We start from the raw sequence: 18,041 nt of genomic DNA, 5'->3' as shown, positions 1-18,041 counted from the left end.
TTATTAAATATTATTACATAATAAAATATTTAAGTGTCTATCAAGGAAAAAAGGAAATGCAATTCACTCTTGAAAGACGAGAAAATCTACTGGTAATCAATTGCATTTAAAGTGCCTTGACTGTGTAAAATTTTTTAACCAAAAAATGCACAAAGAAGGAAAACTATACTTGGTTATTTATTTAATTCACGATCCGGGTTAAAGATTTTGTAAGGAATACATCGAATGCTAACGGAAGCAAAAACAGCATGCCAATATAAAAAGAATCGTAACATACGATCATATAGATAGAAGTTTGTGTTAGAAGTTACAGAGTACTTACTTTTAACAGCCTGAGAAAATGGTTATGGTGGTCGAAATAGTTTCCAAAGAGTTTATCAAACCCACTTCTCCAACACCCCATCATCTTAGAACACACTTGCTTTCCTTTTTGGATCAGTTCCTTCCTTCAATTTATGTCCCTATGGTCCTCTTTTATATGGACCAAGAAAGAAGCATTCCAGCAGCTACATCCAACTCCAGGAGGTCACAATTGCTTAAGGAATCTCTATCAGAAACCTTAACTCTCTTTTATCCCTTGGCTGGAAGGATCAAGGACCATCTTTCCATCGATTGTAATGATGAGGGAGCTTACTACGTGGAGGCTAGAGTTAATCATCCACTTCGTGAATTTCTCAACCACACTGATTCATCTTATGTTTCTCAACTCCTCCCTGCTGAAGCTACTTGGACAGCGACGACTGCAGGGGGTTATATAGCCATGATACAAGTCACCACCTTTGCATGCGGTGGCATTAGTCTTGGCGCATTTCTCTCCCACATAATCTTTGATGGACCTGCCGCTACAACGTTTATCAGCAGTTGGGCTGCACTGACTCGCAAATGTGGTGAAGAAGCTGGATCTGCAAATTTTGACGCCTCTTTTGTCTTCCCACAGAGCGTGGCATACCCCAGGGAGGCAACCCTTTCAGCCCTGTTTAGCCCATTTCTCAAAAAAGGAATATGTAGGTCAATGAGAATTGTTTTTGATGCCTCAGCAATAGATTTATTAAAGGTCAAAACAGCAAGTTCAAGTGTACGGGATCCAACACGAGTTGAGGTTGTCTCAGCCCTCCTCTGCAAGTGTATCATGGCTACTTTTAAAGCAAAATCCGGCATCCAGAAGTCAACTCTTATAACCCATGCAGTGAATCTTCGTCAAAGGGCAGTACCACAATTCTCAAAACATTCAATGGGAAACTTCCTATGCATGGCAGCTGCACTAGTGAGAGCAAACGAAACAGGGTTGGATAACTTGGTTTGCCATCTAAGGAAAGCAATAAGAAAAGCTGACGGTAATTTTGTTACTGCCCTACTAGGAGATGGTGGATGGCTTAAATTTAGTGAGTACATAAAAGAGATAGGTAAGGAATGGAATGGTGAAGCTGGTGAGATTGATTTCATTGGGTTTACTAGTTGGTGCAACTTTGGTCTGTATGAGATTGATTTTGGGTGGGGAAAGCCAACGTGGGTTACCTGCACTGCTTCCACCAAATCAGAAGCTGTGTTCATGAATACAATTGTTCTGATGGATACAAAGATGGGAAATGGAATTGAAGCATGGGTGTTCTTGGAGGAGCAGCACATGGTTATGCTAGAGCAGAACCAAGAGCTCCTTGCGTTTGGCAACTTAGAGCGGAGTCCATTGAGTTTGAAAGTGGATTACTCTGTTTGAGATGACTGAAAGAAATAAAATCTGATCAGTATATAAAAAATCAAGCTTTTCGTTTTCCCCTCATCAGTTTTTGTCAAAATGAATATATTATATCTCCAGGGGACTTGACCGCTAAAATTTAAGTTTAGTCCCTTTACTTGTCTCAAAATAAAAATAAAATGTTTAATCCTTTTATAAATTTTAATGCGAAGTATAAGAATGTTGACTGTTGTATTTTGATAATTTAATTAAATATTTTAATTCTTCAACATTAATTGCTATTTGAATTTTGACGGATTGTTGACGTGGATTTCCTGGTTTTTCCAACTATTTTTCTCAATATTCCTCCTTTGGTAAGTATTTTTTTCTTTTACATCGTTTTCAAAACTACCCATTTGTTCATATTGGAGAAACTGTTCTACACTTTGAAGAGTTTGGACTTCTGGCATTGGTGGCAATGGATTTAGTTTTGGAGAGCCAAGTTTTTGATATGGACAAGATGGATCTCCCAGCTTGCTACCTCCATTGCTAGAGAGGATATCTTGTTCCGGGTCGACTGTATAGTTTACAAGTGCTCCTAAGTAAAGAAACTCCGAGCTGCGGTTGGTTGAGACATAGCCTGGCGGTTGTCGCGCTGGTGCCTTTCGGGATGCATCTGAGGGAGGAATGTTGGTAGGGAATAAGCGCAAGGAGTATGAAAGGGAAGCTTTATCGTCCGAGTTGGAAGTGTTGTGGTGGTGGTTACGATGGCGGAAGAAGACGATGAGGGCGACGAGAGAGAGGATGAAGGCGGCCGCAAAGAGGACGGAGGAGAGGGAGATGAGGGTACGAGCAGGGAGGATATGTGGGTGAGTCCTGGTGGCATAGATGGATTAGTGTTTCAGAATTTGGTGTTTTTGATTGAAACAAGGAATGGTGATGGAATGGCAATACTACAAAGTCAAACAGAAATACTCTCATTTGCTGCCCTGGATCCAAGTCCTTTTCAACCTCAGTATTAATATTCTTCTTGTTTGTCCTGCTAACTTATTTATGTTTTTAAATTCTGTTAGAAGAGGCCTTTTCAAACGAGACGACAAATGTAACAATAGACCAAATTTTGTTTCTACACTTCAAGAAAATGCAATTCACTCTGGAAAGACCAGAAAATCTACTGCTAATTAATTGCACTTACAGTGCCTTGACGGTGTCAAAGTTTTTAACCAAATAATGCACAAAGAAGGAAAAGTATCCTTTGATATTTATTTAATTCACGATACGATCTGGGTTGAAGATTTTATATGCATAAGGAGTGCTACCATGATATTTATTTAATTGATCACGATCTGGGTTGAAGATTTTATATACATAAGAATGCTAATGGAAGCATCCACGGGTAAATATTAAAATTATACATTAATTTTGATTTAATGTATAATATCATACGTGAACTTTAATTTTGTATAATTTTATATATGAAATTTTGATTTAATTCAATTTTTATAATTCATTAACAACATTATCGAATTACCACTGTTTTACGTTGATATCGCAAACAATTATATTAAATCCAATATGGAAATAAATGTATGTATTTATTTCTTTAAATGTGATAATCAAAATCAAAGTTTCATTTATACATATGAACCACAATTCAAGCTTTAGGTGTATAATTGTACTAAATTAAAATTCATGTATCAAATTGCACATTGGACTGAAGTTCATGTATATATTTGATATTTATCCTCAACATACAATCATACAAATATAAGTTTGGGTCCGTGTCACGGGTTGCCGATCAAAATTTGTGACAAATGCACACAAAACTTTCCATAGAGCTCAACTGATTAAATTGGGTTCATTTGATCCATTTGAATGGTCCGGATTGTAAAATATGTGGAGAAAGCTATCTATTTAACCTGGTGAATATGAAAATTAATATTAAGAGATTTAGTAATTTTAGGAGATTTTATAGTCTTAGGGTGAGTTTGGATGGACGGTGTGTTTACCTGCGGTTAGTGTAAAAACAGCGGTGGCAGTGAGATTAGATGCTGTAGTGATACTGTAGTGTGAGACAAAAAGTAAGCTAAACGCACTGCACAACACCCAATCGCCCATCCAAACCCACCCTTAGAGGGTATGAGAAAATCTTTTAAAAAACACAATTTATAGATTCCTTTTAATTTTGTAATATTAAAGTATCTTGGAAAATCCTTAAAAGTCTAAAATTATAGATTGACTTTAATTTTGTAATATGAGAGGATCATGGAAAATCCCTTTTAAGTATTTCAATTTTAGATTATCTTTAATTTCAGCTATCAATTTAATTTAAACTGAGGAGTTAAACTATAAATAGAGATCTACTGTTGATTTGTAATCATCTTACTCGGTTATAATTCTTGAAAGTATAGAAACACTTACAGCTTGTTTGGTTCGATGTAATGGGTTTACCATTACGCGCCGAATCGGTGGGCCTCACATATTCCAGGTTTGGTTCGCTGTAATGCCCATTACGCGTCGAATGAGTTACGTACGTATTCCTCCTTATTCACCGATTTCTATTCCCTGCCCTTTGTTCAGTTTAGCTCCCGTTTAGCATTCTCCCAATTCCTATGCCCTGTTTTATCCTCATCTTCCCAAGCCGAAATCCACCTCCAGAACTCTCCCTCCCAACATCAAACAGAATCTGCCAGGTAAGTGACCTCCACCGCTCCTGTTTCACTTTCATTTGATTGTTTTGTCGAACCAAACGCACCCTTTTGTTCTTCAAATGCAGTGAGTAAGGAAGTCCAAAAACAGACTTCTGTTCTTCAAACCCCAACAAGTATCTCCAAAGAAACCCTCAAGAAAACCTTTCCAATTCAAGCAAGGTAAACATTGTCTGCCCTAACATTTTTTTGTCACGTGTTTTCCCTTTTACGTCTATGATGAGAGATTCAACATTTCCTGAAATTGAATCATGCATTCACCTTTAAAATGAGGTTTTAGTAAGACGTGATTCATCAAATTAGTTGAATCTCAGTTTACAATCGTTAAAAATTGGCATCTAGGGTTTCTGAAAACTAGGGCTTAAACTAGTTGAATTGATTCATGAATCCCAATTTTCGTGAAATAAAACTTTAATTCATTTGATAAAGAATTAGAAGTTGTAATGGCTTGATTCTTGATCCTTTTTTTCAATTTCAACAGACAAATCAGAAAATCCAAGAGTCGGGGAAAATACAGTTAAAAGCGTATAGAAAAGAGACAAAGAGAGCTCTTTGTCTTCTTCTTCCCAATACTGTGTAAGATGCTTTTAATTGTAAAATCATACCCTTTAATTGGTTAAGTTTTGTTTCAGTTCATTGCCGATTTGTTTCCGAATTGTTGACATTTTCTTTTCATTTCAATTTCTGTTTCTTTCTGGGATTTATGTTAGTGCTTTCTTTTCTATGTACTTTCATTTTCTTCCTTATATCTACTAGTGATTCAACTTGTAGGTGATTTTGGCTCTTTTATATATAAATTGTCAATAGCAGTTTTAGAATCATTATTTTTTTATTTAAGATGCTTTCTCATTCTTAAGGATAGGGTATTTATTTATAACATTGGTATGAATCGAAATTGTATGATAACTTATTTTAGCTTGTCTTGGCTTGGAATACCCTGAAAGTTGAAAAGAGGTAAGTTTGCATCAATCAGAGGGTTTTTAGGACATTCTATTTATGTCAAGTAACCTTCTTCTATGTTAAATTGTGTGAGTGCTTTGATATAAGCATATATCCGACATGGTTTTAGTGTGTAAAATGGACTGCTAGATTGGTAAACAAACATTAGCTGCATACCATTAACATGGAAATGCTTCTTGAAGTATGTCTGCCTCAAGTGCCTAGGTTGCCTTTTGGTAACTGCACTGTTTTATATGACATGTTGTAATTAAGATGGTTCTGTGTCTGCTACAAGAATGATGTTGTCTATGTAATCATCTGTGTTCATCCTATCAGCATGTGGAGTTTGGTTAAATGCTGCATCTGTGTTCATCCTATCATACTGCTCTTCTTTTTTGTGAGTGTATCACTAGGATTTTGGTTAAATGACTTACAAAGCACTTACCTGATGTGATTCTAAATTTTTTTTCTGGTTTAAAAAACAATCCCTGCAAAGACTGAAATTTTTTGCTTATGGGATTCTTGAGAGTATTGATGTTCCAGTTAATTGATGTTCAATGTGAACTTTTGTAGGTATTGGACTGTTAGCTACCGATTTGCTCCAGACATAAATCGTTGGCAAGCTGAAGCTCTAGTTGCAATTCAAGTAAATTGGACTATTTTTTATGGCTTACTCCATAGTAATGTTTTTATAGTTATATTTTGCAAGTGGTGATGTAATAAGTTGATTTTTATTGGTATTGAAAATTTTGAATATGGATATATGTCAATTTTTTTATTAATACGGATATGTGTGTGTGTGTGTGTGTGTGTGTGTGTGTGTGTCTGTACAAATGCATGGCTGGACTGAGATAAAATAAAATCATGGAAATAAAACTTATTGAAATGAAAAATGCATTTCTCGGGAAACAGTAAAACATATTAATAGTACAGAAAATCCAGTTTAAGGTACTGGTGTGAATAAAAGCATGAATTATTCCTTCAAAATCCAGTTTTCGGTTGGAAGCATGAATTTTGTTTCGTCTCTGCATTTTTTAAATTTCTGTTTTAAATCATTAGTAACTAGTTTAAATTGGACTATATAAATCGATAATGATTGAAATACATCAAAATGAAATTAAAATATTAAAATTTATATAAATCGATAATGATTGAAATACATCAAAATAATCTAAAAATATTGTTATTGAAGGTATCCTGGATTTAAAACTGAAATGAGTGGCAGTATGGTATTGCCAAGAAAACTCTTTGTTGGAAGTTAAATGTTATGTAGGCTTCATAGACTTGTACTGAGAATACAATATTTCACCAATTCATCAAATTATATCTCTAAAATCCTGAAATCTATCGGTAGATTATATTAATATGTTAGTTTAAGTACAGTAGAATGTAATTGCCAGTGAAGTTGATAATTTATGAATAATAAACTTTATTCTTAATAAATATTGGTAAATTTATTCATAATTAATATATTAATATGTTTTTTTTGTTGATGAGCAAGTTGCAATGTTTTTACATATCATTTCCCATCACCTTAAAAATCGAGTTATCAAGCATCACTTTAATAGGTCCGGGGAAACTGTTAGCAGATCATTTCATAGTGTTTTAAATGCTGTCATACGCTTACAAGATGTGTTATTTAAAAAGCCAGAGCCTATTACAGCAGATTCTTCAGACACAAGGTGGAAATGGTTTAAGGTATTGGAATAAGTTTTATATATAGCTTGTACATAATTTAGTTGATTTAGATTTAAATTTAGTGTCCTAACTTAAGGTTTTATAACATGTGATATAGAATTGCTTAGGTGCTCTTGATGGAACCCACATCAAGATTAGGGTTCCAGCAGTTGATAAACCTAAATATCGAACGAGAAAAGGTGACATAGCAACAAATATGCTAGGTGTTTGTACACCTGAAATGCAATTTGTTTATGTTCTTCCTGGTTGGAAAGGTTCTGTTGCTGATGGACGAGTTCTTCGAGATGCCATTAGTAGGAGGCATGGACTAAAAGTTCCTCATGGTAAAGTGGATAGTTAGAGGACTTTGAATTATTCATTAAAATCAAATTTTTTGGGGAATTAATAATTAAAATTTTTTTTATAGGTTGTTATTATCTAGTTGATGCTGGATACACAAATTGTGAGGGATTTCTTGCACCTTTTAGAGGACAACGCTATCATTTGAATGACTGGCGTCAGGGTTATCAGCCAAGTACTCCGCAAGAATTTTTTAATATGAAACATGCCTCAGCACGTAATGTTATTGAAAGATGCTTTGGGTTATTAAAATTGAGATGGGGAATACTTAGGAGTCCATCATTCTATCCTGTAAGGGTGCACAATAGGATAATTATTGCATGTTGTTTGCTCCATAATTTTATTCGAACCCATATGAGCATTGATCCTATTGAAGCAGAGGTCGGAGAAGGATTACCTAGTAATGTGGTAGATGACGATGAACCGAATATCGTCAATATTCATCCATCGGATGCTTGGGCTACTTGGAGGATGGAACTAGCCAACCAAATGCTCGATGAATGGCAAGCATCTAGAAACTAGTTAGGTTTAGGGAGAAAATTAGTTTGAGTTCATTTGTTTATGTTATTTTATGTATCTAGTTTGTGAAACTTTGGTGGTGTTTTTGAGTTTTTTGTATTGTACTAAACTTGTTGAAATATAATTTGATTTATTTTCATTCATCATGTGTTATAATTTTATATAGTGTTGAGTTTTTTATTCATGATATTGAACTCAATTTTAATTTTATAAAGTGTTCACCTTTTGATTCATGATATTAAACTTAATTTTAATTTGTTTTTTTTTCTTAAGATAATTATGTCAGGTGTTTTGGAATCAAATGTTCCTTCCCAATCATCTTGAGGAACCAAAAGAAAATGGGTTCCAGAAGAAGATGCAGCATTGGTTTCCTGCATGGTGGACTTGCACAATGTTGGAACATTTAACGCTGATAAGGGGTTCAAAGCCGGTTACTTAAACGAGTTAGAAAAAATGTTAGAAAAGGCTTTACCCAATGCAATGTTAAAGGCTAGACCTAATATCGAGTCAAGGGTTAGGTTATTAAAAAGGGATTGGTCAATCGTCTATGACATGCTTAATGGCCAAAACAACAGCAGTTTTGGTTGGGACGACCATAGGCAGGTCGTTGTTGCTGAAGATGCAGTTTGGGACTCTTATTTAAAGGTAAGAATGAGTTCAAGTCTTGATTATCTTATTTTTACCAAACTTATAACTAATATCATTTCCTCATTTTTGTAGAGTCATAGAGAAGCCGGTCAGTTCAGACATCGTAGTTTCCCTTACTACGACCAACTTACTGCCATATACGCAAAAGATCAAGCGACTGGGAAAGACGCTCAAACAGCCGCTGACGTTCTTGAAGAAATAAATGCTGAGGATGTACCTGCTACAGATATTAATGAAGAAAGAAACGAATACTATGACTGCGATGCTAATGTCTCTTTCGATGACATTGATGTTTCTGCTACGGAGCCGCAACCAGACAGAAACCAAGGGGGTTCCTCATCTTCAAAGAGGAAAAAAAAAGAATTCTGATGCAAGTGGTCATTTTTCTTCTTCAGTTAATGATGCTGCCACTTTATTGGTTGAAAACATGCGGGCCATTGGCGAACAAATCAGTAGGAGTATTGCCTCCGATGTGGTAGTTCACCAGGGCATCCAAGAAAAAGCGTCAAATTTATATCCAACCTTATGTGAAATAGAAGGTTTAACTGTGGATGAACGGTTTCAAGCATTGAGTAAAATTCCAGATCATCTAACTCAAATGGTAGTTTTCTTTAGTTTACCTTCTGATGTACGGTTGGAATGGGTCAGAAGATTTCTTGCTGACCATTAAATTTTATGGTTTTGTTGATGACATTTTCGTAACTTTTTCTGTTTGTAATATTTGGGATGGTATGTCATATACAATGTTCTAACTTTTTGATGTGGCAAAACTGTATAACATATGGATTGTGACATAGAATTTCATGAATCTCATTTAACATTTTGTTAATATTCATTGTTATTATGTTTATGCAAAATATAATTCTAAAGTTATTTATTACTGCTAATATTTTTTTATTGTAGAATAATTAAATTATTTGTTCCACAAATGATATTTTGGTACATTAAATATGTATTGCAGTTTAATAATAATAAAGTAGATTATAAATTATATTTAAAAATAATTATTTAAATTATATTTTATAGTATTATATATTATGATTTTAGTAAATTCATATAAGAATAAGAATTTTATTAAATTATATATTATTATTAAATTATATTTAATAATAATTATTTTAAATTATATTTTATAGTATTATATATTATGATTTTATTAGTAAATTCATATAATAATATTTATTAACAATTTTATTAAATTATATATTTTATTAAATTATATTTTATAACAGTTATGTTAAAATATGATTAAATTATTTATTATTTATATTAATAATCTTATTAAAATTTAATAACAATAACAATAATCATCAACCTTAAAAAATTTTTGCTAAGGGTATTCTAGTCATTTTAGCTTTTTTCCTTATGTTATTACACCTCTATTCCATTCAACCAAACACAATAATACCATTACGCCTCTATTCCATTACAGTCAACCAAACAAAAGAATTAATACTTACTCAAACAATTGCTAAGCTTTCTGGCGGCTTTTCTGTTAGTTCTTAATTTCTTTGACTTTCAAGTTTGTTTCTGTTTTATTTGGAAGCTAAATTTCTTTCTAAAGTTGCGTTTTGTCAAAAGTTCAGTTTTAACGGCCTGGGAAAATGGTTATGGTGGTCGAAATAGTTTCCAAAGAGTTTATCAAACCCACTTCTCCAACACCCCCTCATCTTAGAACACACAGGTTTTCCTTTTTGGATCAGTTCCTTCCTTCAATTTATGTCCCTATGGTCCTCTTTTATATGGACCAAGAAAGGAGCATTCCAGTAGCTGCCTCCAACTCCAGGAGGTCACAATTGCTTAAGGAATCTCTATCAGAAACCTTAACTCTCTTTTATCCCTTGGCCGGAAGGATCAAGGACCATCTTTATATCGATTGTAACGATGAGGGAGCTTACTACGTAGAGGCTAGAGTTAACCGTCCACTTCGTGAATTGCTCAACCTCACTGATTCACCTTATGTTTCTCAACTCCTCCCCGCTGAACCTACATGGACAGCGACGACTGCAGGGGGTTATATAGCCATGATACAAGTCACCACCTTTGCATGCGGTGGCATTGCTATTGGTGCATTTCTTTCCCACGTAATCGCTGATGGACCTGCTGCTACCAAGTTTATCAGCAGCTGGGCTGCACTGACTCGCAAATGTGGTGAAGAAGCTCCATGTCCCAATTTCGACGCCTCTCTTGTCTTCCCACCGAGTGTGGTATACCCCAGGGAGGCGACCCTTTTAGCACTGTTCAGCCGGTTTGTCAAGAAAGGAAAATGGAAGTCGAGAAGAATTATTTTTGATGCCTCAGCAATAGCTGCAATGAAGGCCAAAACGGTAAGTTCAAGTGTGCCAAATCCAACACGAGTCGAGGTTGTCTCCTCCCTACTCAGCAAGTGTATCAAGGCTACTTTCAAAGCAAAATCCGACATCCAGAAGTCAACTCTTATAGCTCATATAGTGAATCTTCGTCAAAGAGCAAGACCACAAATCCCAAATCATTCAATGGGAAACTTCCTATGCTTAGCAGCTGCACTAGTGACAGCAAAGGAGACCGAGTTGGATAACTTGGTTTGCCATCTACGGAAAGAAATACGAAAAATAGACGCTGATCTTATTACCGCCCTATAAGGTGATGGAGGATTGCTTAAATATTGCGAGTACATGAAAGAGATAGGTAAGGGTACAAATGATAACATTGATATTATTTTGTTTAGTAGTTGGTGCAACTTTGGTCTTTATGAGATAGATTTTGGGTGGGGAAAGCCTACGTGGGTTACCTGCGCCACTGAAAGCAAATCAGAAATTGGGATGGTGAATACGATTGTTCTAATGGATACAAAAATGGGAAATGGAGTTGAAGCACGGGTGTTCTTGGAGGAGCAGCACATGGTTATGCTAGAGCAAAACCAGGAGCTACTTGCGTTTGGCATCTTGGATCAGAGTCCATTAAATTTGCAAGTGGGTTAATTTGTTTGAGGTGGTATATACACAAAAACAAGCAATAAAGAATTAATATTGCTAGTAGATAAATTGGAAGGGAATAAATTGTATTGAAAATAACTTTTATTATGATAATTCTAAATTGTGGTTAAAATTTTAAATGCATAAAATGATTATTATACATCATCTATGTAATGTTCCCTCTAATTCAATTTAATTTATTGATATAAAATTCTATAAAAAATTATTAATTTAAAAATATTAAATAGTTTTGACAAAAAATAATTATAGTAAATTAAGAGAAGACAACTAACCCTTGAAATAAGAAAATCAATACAATTTTTTTATAGAGAATTTATACAATCAAATTACTTTAATTTTATAATAATATACATGAGAATTGAAAAATCCCTAAAAATATAATCTCAAAATCATTAAAGAATTTTAGAAATCCTATCACATACGTATGCGTGTGAAAATCACAAATGTGTGTTTAAATTATTTATAATTGTATTGCCATCAATTTTGAGCTAATCTCAAATTAATTTATGATACCAACTCAATCAAATACATTATTAACATATGTAATTGATGGAAATAATAAAATGTATAATAAAATTAAAATTTATAAAAGTATTTATCGAAACCACTTTTTGAAAACAAAAATTAGTTGTCGACTTAAAAAAACAAAAATTAGAGTCGCCACCGATCTTTTATTGAGGTGTGATCGGATCACCTTGAAAACGATTTTGGTCTACAAATTTCAGAAAAATGAGTTCGGGAGTCAATTACATACAAGGAAGGGTTAGCACTCTCATAATGCCTAAAATTGGTACCTAATTGATTATTTAATGTCTTAAAGTCGAATGTCGAAAAAGGTTAAAAAGCGATTTCCCCTTTTAAAATCTTTATTGAAATTTATTATTTTGAAAACTAAAAAATGGTCATCTGGTTTCAATGAAAAAATCGAAACCCCGTAAGTTAGGACACGATCCTTTAAAATTCTCACGACCACACACGAATTTGCTTTTATAAAAAATCTCGTCTCGAGATAAAAAAAATGTCGGATCCAGTGAGTTAGGACACAAAACTTTGAATTCCCGAGAATAAGCTTTAATTTTGAAATGTATACATTTTGTTGGAAAAGAGATACTCGGCCACCTAAATTCAACAAAGAAAATTAAAACCCAGTAAGTTAGGGCACAACTTTCTCAAGAACCTTTAGATACCGAATATTTTGAAAATTTATAAATAAAGCAATTTCGATATTTTAATAAAACGTAATCCTTTACACAATGTAATGCGATTGAATGTTTATGTATGACGCCAAAAAAGGACAATTTGTAAATAAACATACACTAATCAAATAAACAATAGATAAAGACAAACCCAATAATACACGTAGCAACAATAATCACAATCACATATTATGCAAACCCTAATAAAATCAATATTCAAAAACCAAATGAGTTATCAATTTATTTGCTGAATATATAAAGGATAACAAGAAGAAAAGAACAAATTGCAATCAATATACATTCAAGAATTAAAAACATATACATAAGTTTAAAACAAATTTGCAATAAAGTTTTTTAAAACATTAAATAATAGCATTTAGATGAATTTTGAAACAAATTTTCACACAAGGGAAAAATAAAGCATAAAAATATATATTAATTTTTAAATAAATAATACATAGGGGTTGAAATTTCATGCAAATAATAATATACAAATATACAAAAATGTGAAATAAACTAAATATATTAGGATTTTTAAAAGAAATAAAATATCTATGTATATATATATGTAGAAAATAGGTATAACGATATATAGTTTAAAATTAAATAATATATTATATATGTACACATAATGAAGATTAAAACGGTAATACACAATGAATTTTAAAACAAACGTATAATAAATCCAAAATGGTAATTACCATATAAATTTATTTATAATAAAAAAATAATACTACATAAATAAAAAAATGTAACGAAACTACATATTAATATATGATAATAATACAAAACTTAAAGTAATAATATAAATAATAATATACATATACCAATAATATAATTTGTATATAAAAAAATACATATACATAGGTAAATAAACATATAAACTTGTAATAGCCCAAATTTGCCCGGCCCACATACAGTTCAAAAATTAAAAAACCGAATAAAAAATAATAAATGTCCACAGTCCAAAATCAACTCAATACAGTGGCCCAAATGCTTAAATGCTAACCCACTAAGGCCCATTAAAATCTAAACCCAATTTGCCTAGACCTTAGCCCAACCACGAAGCGGCCCAACGCAAAATCAGAAGTTGAAACCCTAACAGCTTCCAGCGCCGTTCTCCCCAGCCACGCACACCTCCGTACGAGCACGCCTCTCCCCACGTACGTGTCACGTCCGTGCCTCCGTACCCGTACCTGCAGCAAACGACAACAAGCGCAACAGAAAAGGAACAACAATAGGCCAACATAGAGGAGAAGAGATTTCTTTTTATGTTTTTTTATTTCGGCTATAAAGAAAGCCATTAAAAAATTAATAAAGGGGGGGTTCTAAAACGTTGTAAGGGAATCTTTGAAAAAAAAAGCAAAAAAAAAAAGTTTCAAAAGGTGATCTGAAATTTTATTTTTCGATTTCTTCTTTCTTTTCTGTTTTTCTTCAAGATTAATCTGTTATATTTCTTATTTGCAAAAGAGAAAATAAAGAGAAAAGAAAGGGACTTACCTAGTGGTCGGTGGACTCCTCGTCGGCTCAAATCGCCGTCTGTGGCGGAGCTATGGCGGAGGAGTAGCGGACTGACGGCAATAAGGGGATGGGTTTCAAAACCCTAGCAGAGGAGCAACAATTTCTCTTTTTCTGAAAAAGTATTAGCTGCAACTATTTTTTTTAAAGAAATTTTAGTTTATATAATGACATAATACGACGCCGTTTTGGGCTAGGGTTCCTAGAGTCCAAACGACGCCATTTAACGACATACCCGATGACCCGATCCAACCGCGGCTAGATCCGCGCGTTTTGGTATGGAGAGGGATAATTGTGCGCTAAGTCCTTCTTATTTTGTGTTGTGTTTCAATTCGATCCTTTTAATTTCTTTAATTATGAGCAGCATAATTTGTTGTTGATTTCATCTGGGTTCATGTTACTGCGCAGCGTTTTGAGAAGCGGGATATTTCCCACTCGGCCTCCCCATATTATTCGCGCATTGCACAGTGGCCCTTATTTTGCTTATTTATACTATTTCCCGATTAATTTCGTTTTAGTTGCAATTTAGTCCTCTTTTTGTGTTATTTGCTTCTTTTTGACTAGTTTAATATTTTCTTTATTATTATTGTTATTATTGTTATTACTCATATTATTATTGATACTATTATATTTAGTTATATTTTTCTTTACCTATTTATATATATATTGCTATATACTATTATTTATACAAAGTTTTTTTCATTCCATATGCATAACTTATTTAAATTAAGAAATATATTATTTTATGTATTTGATTTTCTTTTTTCATATAATATTTATTTAGATACTATTATTTTATGTAGTGTTTATTTTTAACTATATTTTTGATTTATTTCAAAATTTCACGTACACACATATTATTTATTTTAAATCTATAATTTCCCTTCTTTCATATTTCTTAAATTATTTTAAGAGCTTGTACAATTTCATGTGTTAATTTGTTTGGTATTTTGATTGACTTTAGATTCATTAGTCTTTGAATGTTAGCATAATATATGGTATGAGATTATTGCTTTTATGCATATTGTATTGCTTATTTGTATTTATTAATTATTCGTAGTTCATTAGAATACATTTCGGTTCACAAATTATTGTTTCGTATTGTATCTTGTTAATTCATTGCGCTTTATTCGTTCAAAAGTTGCGTTTAATATCATTCAAGTATCGAGAGCATTTTTATTCAAAAATTTTTCAAAAATAACGCAATAATCAAAATTTGGAATCCTCGAGAGAATTGAGCCCTAACATGTTGGGTTCCAATTTTCCTCGTTGAATCTAAATAATCGAAAATTTTCTTTAACCAAAACACATAAATAAAAACTCATTCTCGGGAATTCGATACGTCTTGTCCTAATGTATTGGATGTGACATGTTGTTTTCTCGAAATGAAGATTTTAAAAAAATAATAATAAGGGCAATATTCAATGCTAGGAATTTTGAGGAATCGTGCCCTAACGTATTGGGTTTCAATTTTTCATCTGACTTAAGGTAATTGAATATCCCTTTTTAACTTCACCGCAAGAGTTTTGAAAATCAAAAGACAAGCTTATTCTCGAGGACTAAAAATGTCGTGTCCTAATGTATTGGGCATGACATTTTATTTCTCTAAGACGAGAAGGTCTTTTAGCATTCGCCTCGATTTATCCAAGCATCTTTTATAAAATCAACATTAATAAAAAGGAAAGGATCGTATTTTAAAATCTTTTCAAATTCTCGACACTAAGACATTAAACAATCAATTCGGTACCAATTTTGGACGTTATGAGGGTGCTAACCCTTCCTCGTGCGTAACTGACTCCTGAACCTATTTTCTCAAAATTTGTCGACCTAAAATCGTTTTCAAGGTGATCTGATCACACCTCTTTAAAAGATCGGTGGCGACTGTAATTTTCATTTTTAAGTCGACTACTAAACTTTTTTGTTTTTCAAAAAAAAGGTGGTTTCGACAGCTTGGCGACTCCACTGGGGACGCTTAGAGAGTCAAGCCGAAAAATTGATTATTTTTGGTCTTATTGTCGAAAATTGAAAATTTGATTTGAAAAATTACAATCCTCTCTTTGTACTTGTTTGTATGATCACTGTAAATCGAGTATTATATCTTGACATCATATTGCATAAAGACTGTTTAGTCTTACCCTTTTAAGTGGGAGTAAGAAGCTACTCCTTCCTGAGGTTTTCACTTCCGTGCAGGATAGTGGATCACTTTCGGGATACATCCGTACCTATGTCTTCGTGAGATTTTCATCTCCGTGCAGCCATAGGAAATGTATGCCCCTGAACCGAACTCGGTCCATATGAGTCTATAATGGGTGAGGATCGAGGAATCTGTTGGTTTGGGTACCTTGACTCTAGAGCTAAACCACATGTAGGAGACCATAGGAACCCATCCTAGGTAGAGCCACTCCAAATCCCTAGTGGTTACCTGACTACGTACTTTTGTTTTCCTTGTTTGCTTCTATTTTGTACTAACCCCTCTTGTTGTATTTTGATTATGATTGCATTGCATTTGCATCTTAGAAAAGAGATATTGATTCAAGTCCGATTACTAAATTAGAAAGCATGTCATGGAATACGGATTCTTTGATAAAGTGGAAAATAATACGACTGCCTAAATATATTCCGAGAAACACAAAAAGGGTAATGGAAGAGTTCGTGACTTTACGTCTTGGCCCGAGGATTCAAGAGCCTTCGACGTTCCAATTCTCTTAAAGAAGCTGTTGAGCATTACGAGGATAGGCAGACAACGGATTGCGACCAAGATCAAGCAAAAAGAGATAGAGGAGACACCCTTTTTGAGGAATTCGCAAGGTTTAGCATACGGATGAAGCAAGGGATCGATGTTGTCTCTTGGAATATGAGGGCGAGCCTATATATCCACTTTGTGTAAAGAAATTTACCTTCTAGTAAAGTTTTCTAAATGTAATTGAATCAGAATCAACGTCTCTTTAGGCATACATTTCATGCATTTGCATTATATGCATTAAAGTCCATTGAAAGGGTCTAATTGAGTAAATTTATTTCAGTTAATTTGGAACACCAACACCTTTACGGTATCCAAGCAAAGGCTAGAGAAATGGAATAAAGGTTGGAGAAATTAGAGCGAATGCAAATACAAATGCAAGAGCAATTGACCAAATTTCAATAGGAAATGAGAGATTAAATGCTAGAATTACAGAGAACTATGATGAGCCAGTTCGACTGATTACTAGCTGGAGAGTTAGAAGAGGTGAAAGAGTCGATGGTCCACTTTGGGGTTGATAATGAGGATCTTGCCTATTCCCCAGATTGTATTCCGATAAGTGTCCAGGTCCAGCCAGATGGGCGTCCACAAGGGGCACTCTTTACTATCAGATCCCAACAATATCAGACTGGTACATTGACACCAGTGAATTGCCTGACAGGCCCTGGATTCAATCTGAGGAACAATTTAGCTAATCTTGTTGCTCGTGATGATCCAGTAGAAATGAAACAGGTGAGGGCAGAGTACCCAGATACTATAAAGGCCCCAAGGAAGAAGGGGAATAGGAGGGATAATGCAAACAGATATAACAAGGGCCACTCAAAACCAATCACTGTGGGCCGGCCAAAGATAGAAACCACCAGACATCAGAGTCCTTTAAAGTAAGAATCTAGAGTGAAACCAGGTACTGAGAAGCTCCAGTTCACACCAATTCCGATGTCATATAAGGAGCTGTATCAAAGCTTGTTCGATGCGCATGTTGTTGCTCTTCATTACTTAAAACCTCCACAACCTCCATATCTTAAGTGGTATGATGCGAATGCACAATGTGATTACCACGCGAGAATTACGGAGCACTCAATAGAGAAT

The 18,041-nt window shown here is 33.9% G+C and overlaps 2 protein-coding genes across 2 annotated transcripts; both read left to right on the top strand.

Annotated features, from left to right (window-relative positions):
* The first annotated feature begins 340 nt into the window (after window positions 1-340).
* LOC107921945 (stemmadenine O-acetyltransferase) lies at window positions 341-1,839 on the top strand. The gene has a single exon (XM_016851743.1). The coding sequence runs from the start codon at window positions 341-343 to the stop codon at window positions 1,712-1,714; it is 1,374 nt and encodes a 457-aa protein (XP_016707232.1). The 3' UTR covers window positions 1,715-1,839.
* Window positions 1,840-10,127: 8,288 nt separating this feature from the next.
* On the top strand, window positions 10,128-11,144 carry LOC107921704 (acyltransferase Pun1). The gene has a single exon (XM_016851527.2). The coding sequence runs from the start codon at window positions 10,128-10,130 to the stop codon at window positions 11,142-11,144; it is 1,017 nt and encodes a 338-aa protein (XP_016707016.2).
* Window positions 11,145-18,041: the final 6,897 nt, after the last annotated feature.

This window comes from Gossypium hirsutum, chromosome D01, assembly GCF_007990345.1.
Source record: "Gossypium hirsutum isolate 1008001.06 chromosome D01, Gossypium_hirsutum_v2.1, whole genome shotgun sequence".
NCBI classification, from domain to species: domain Eukaryota; kingdom Viridiplantae; phylum Streptophyta; class Magnoliopsida; order Malvales; family Malvaceae; genus Gossypium; species Gossypium hirsutum.
This window is presented reverse-complemented; position numbering and strand designations above follow the sequence as displayed.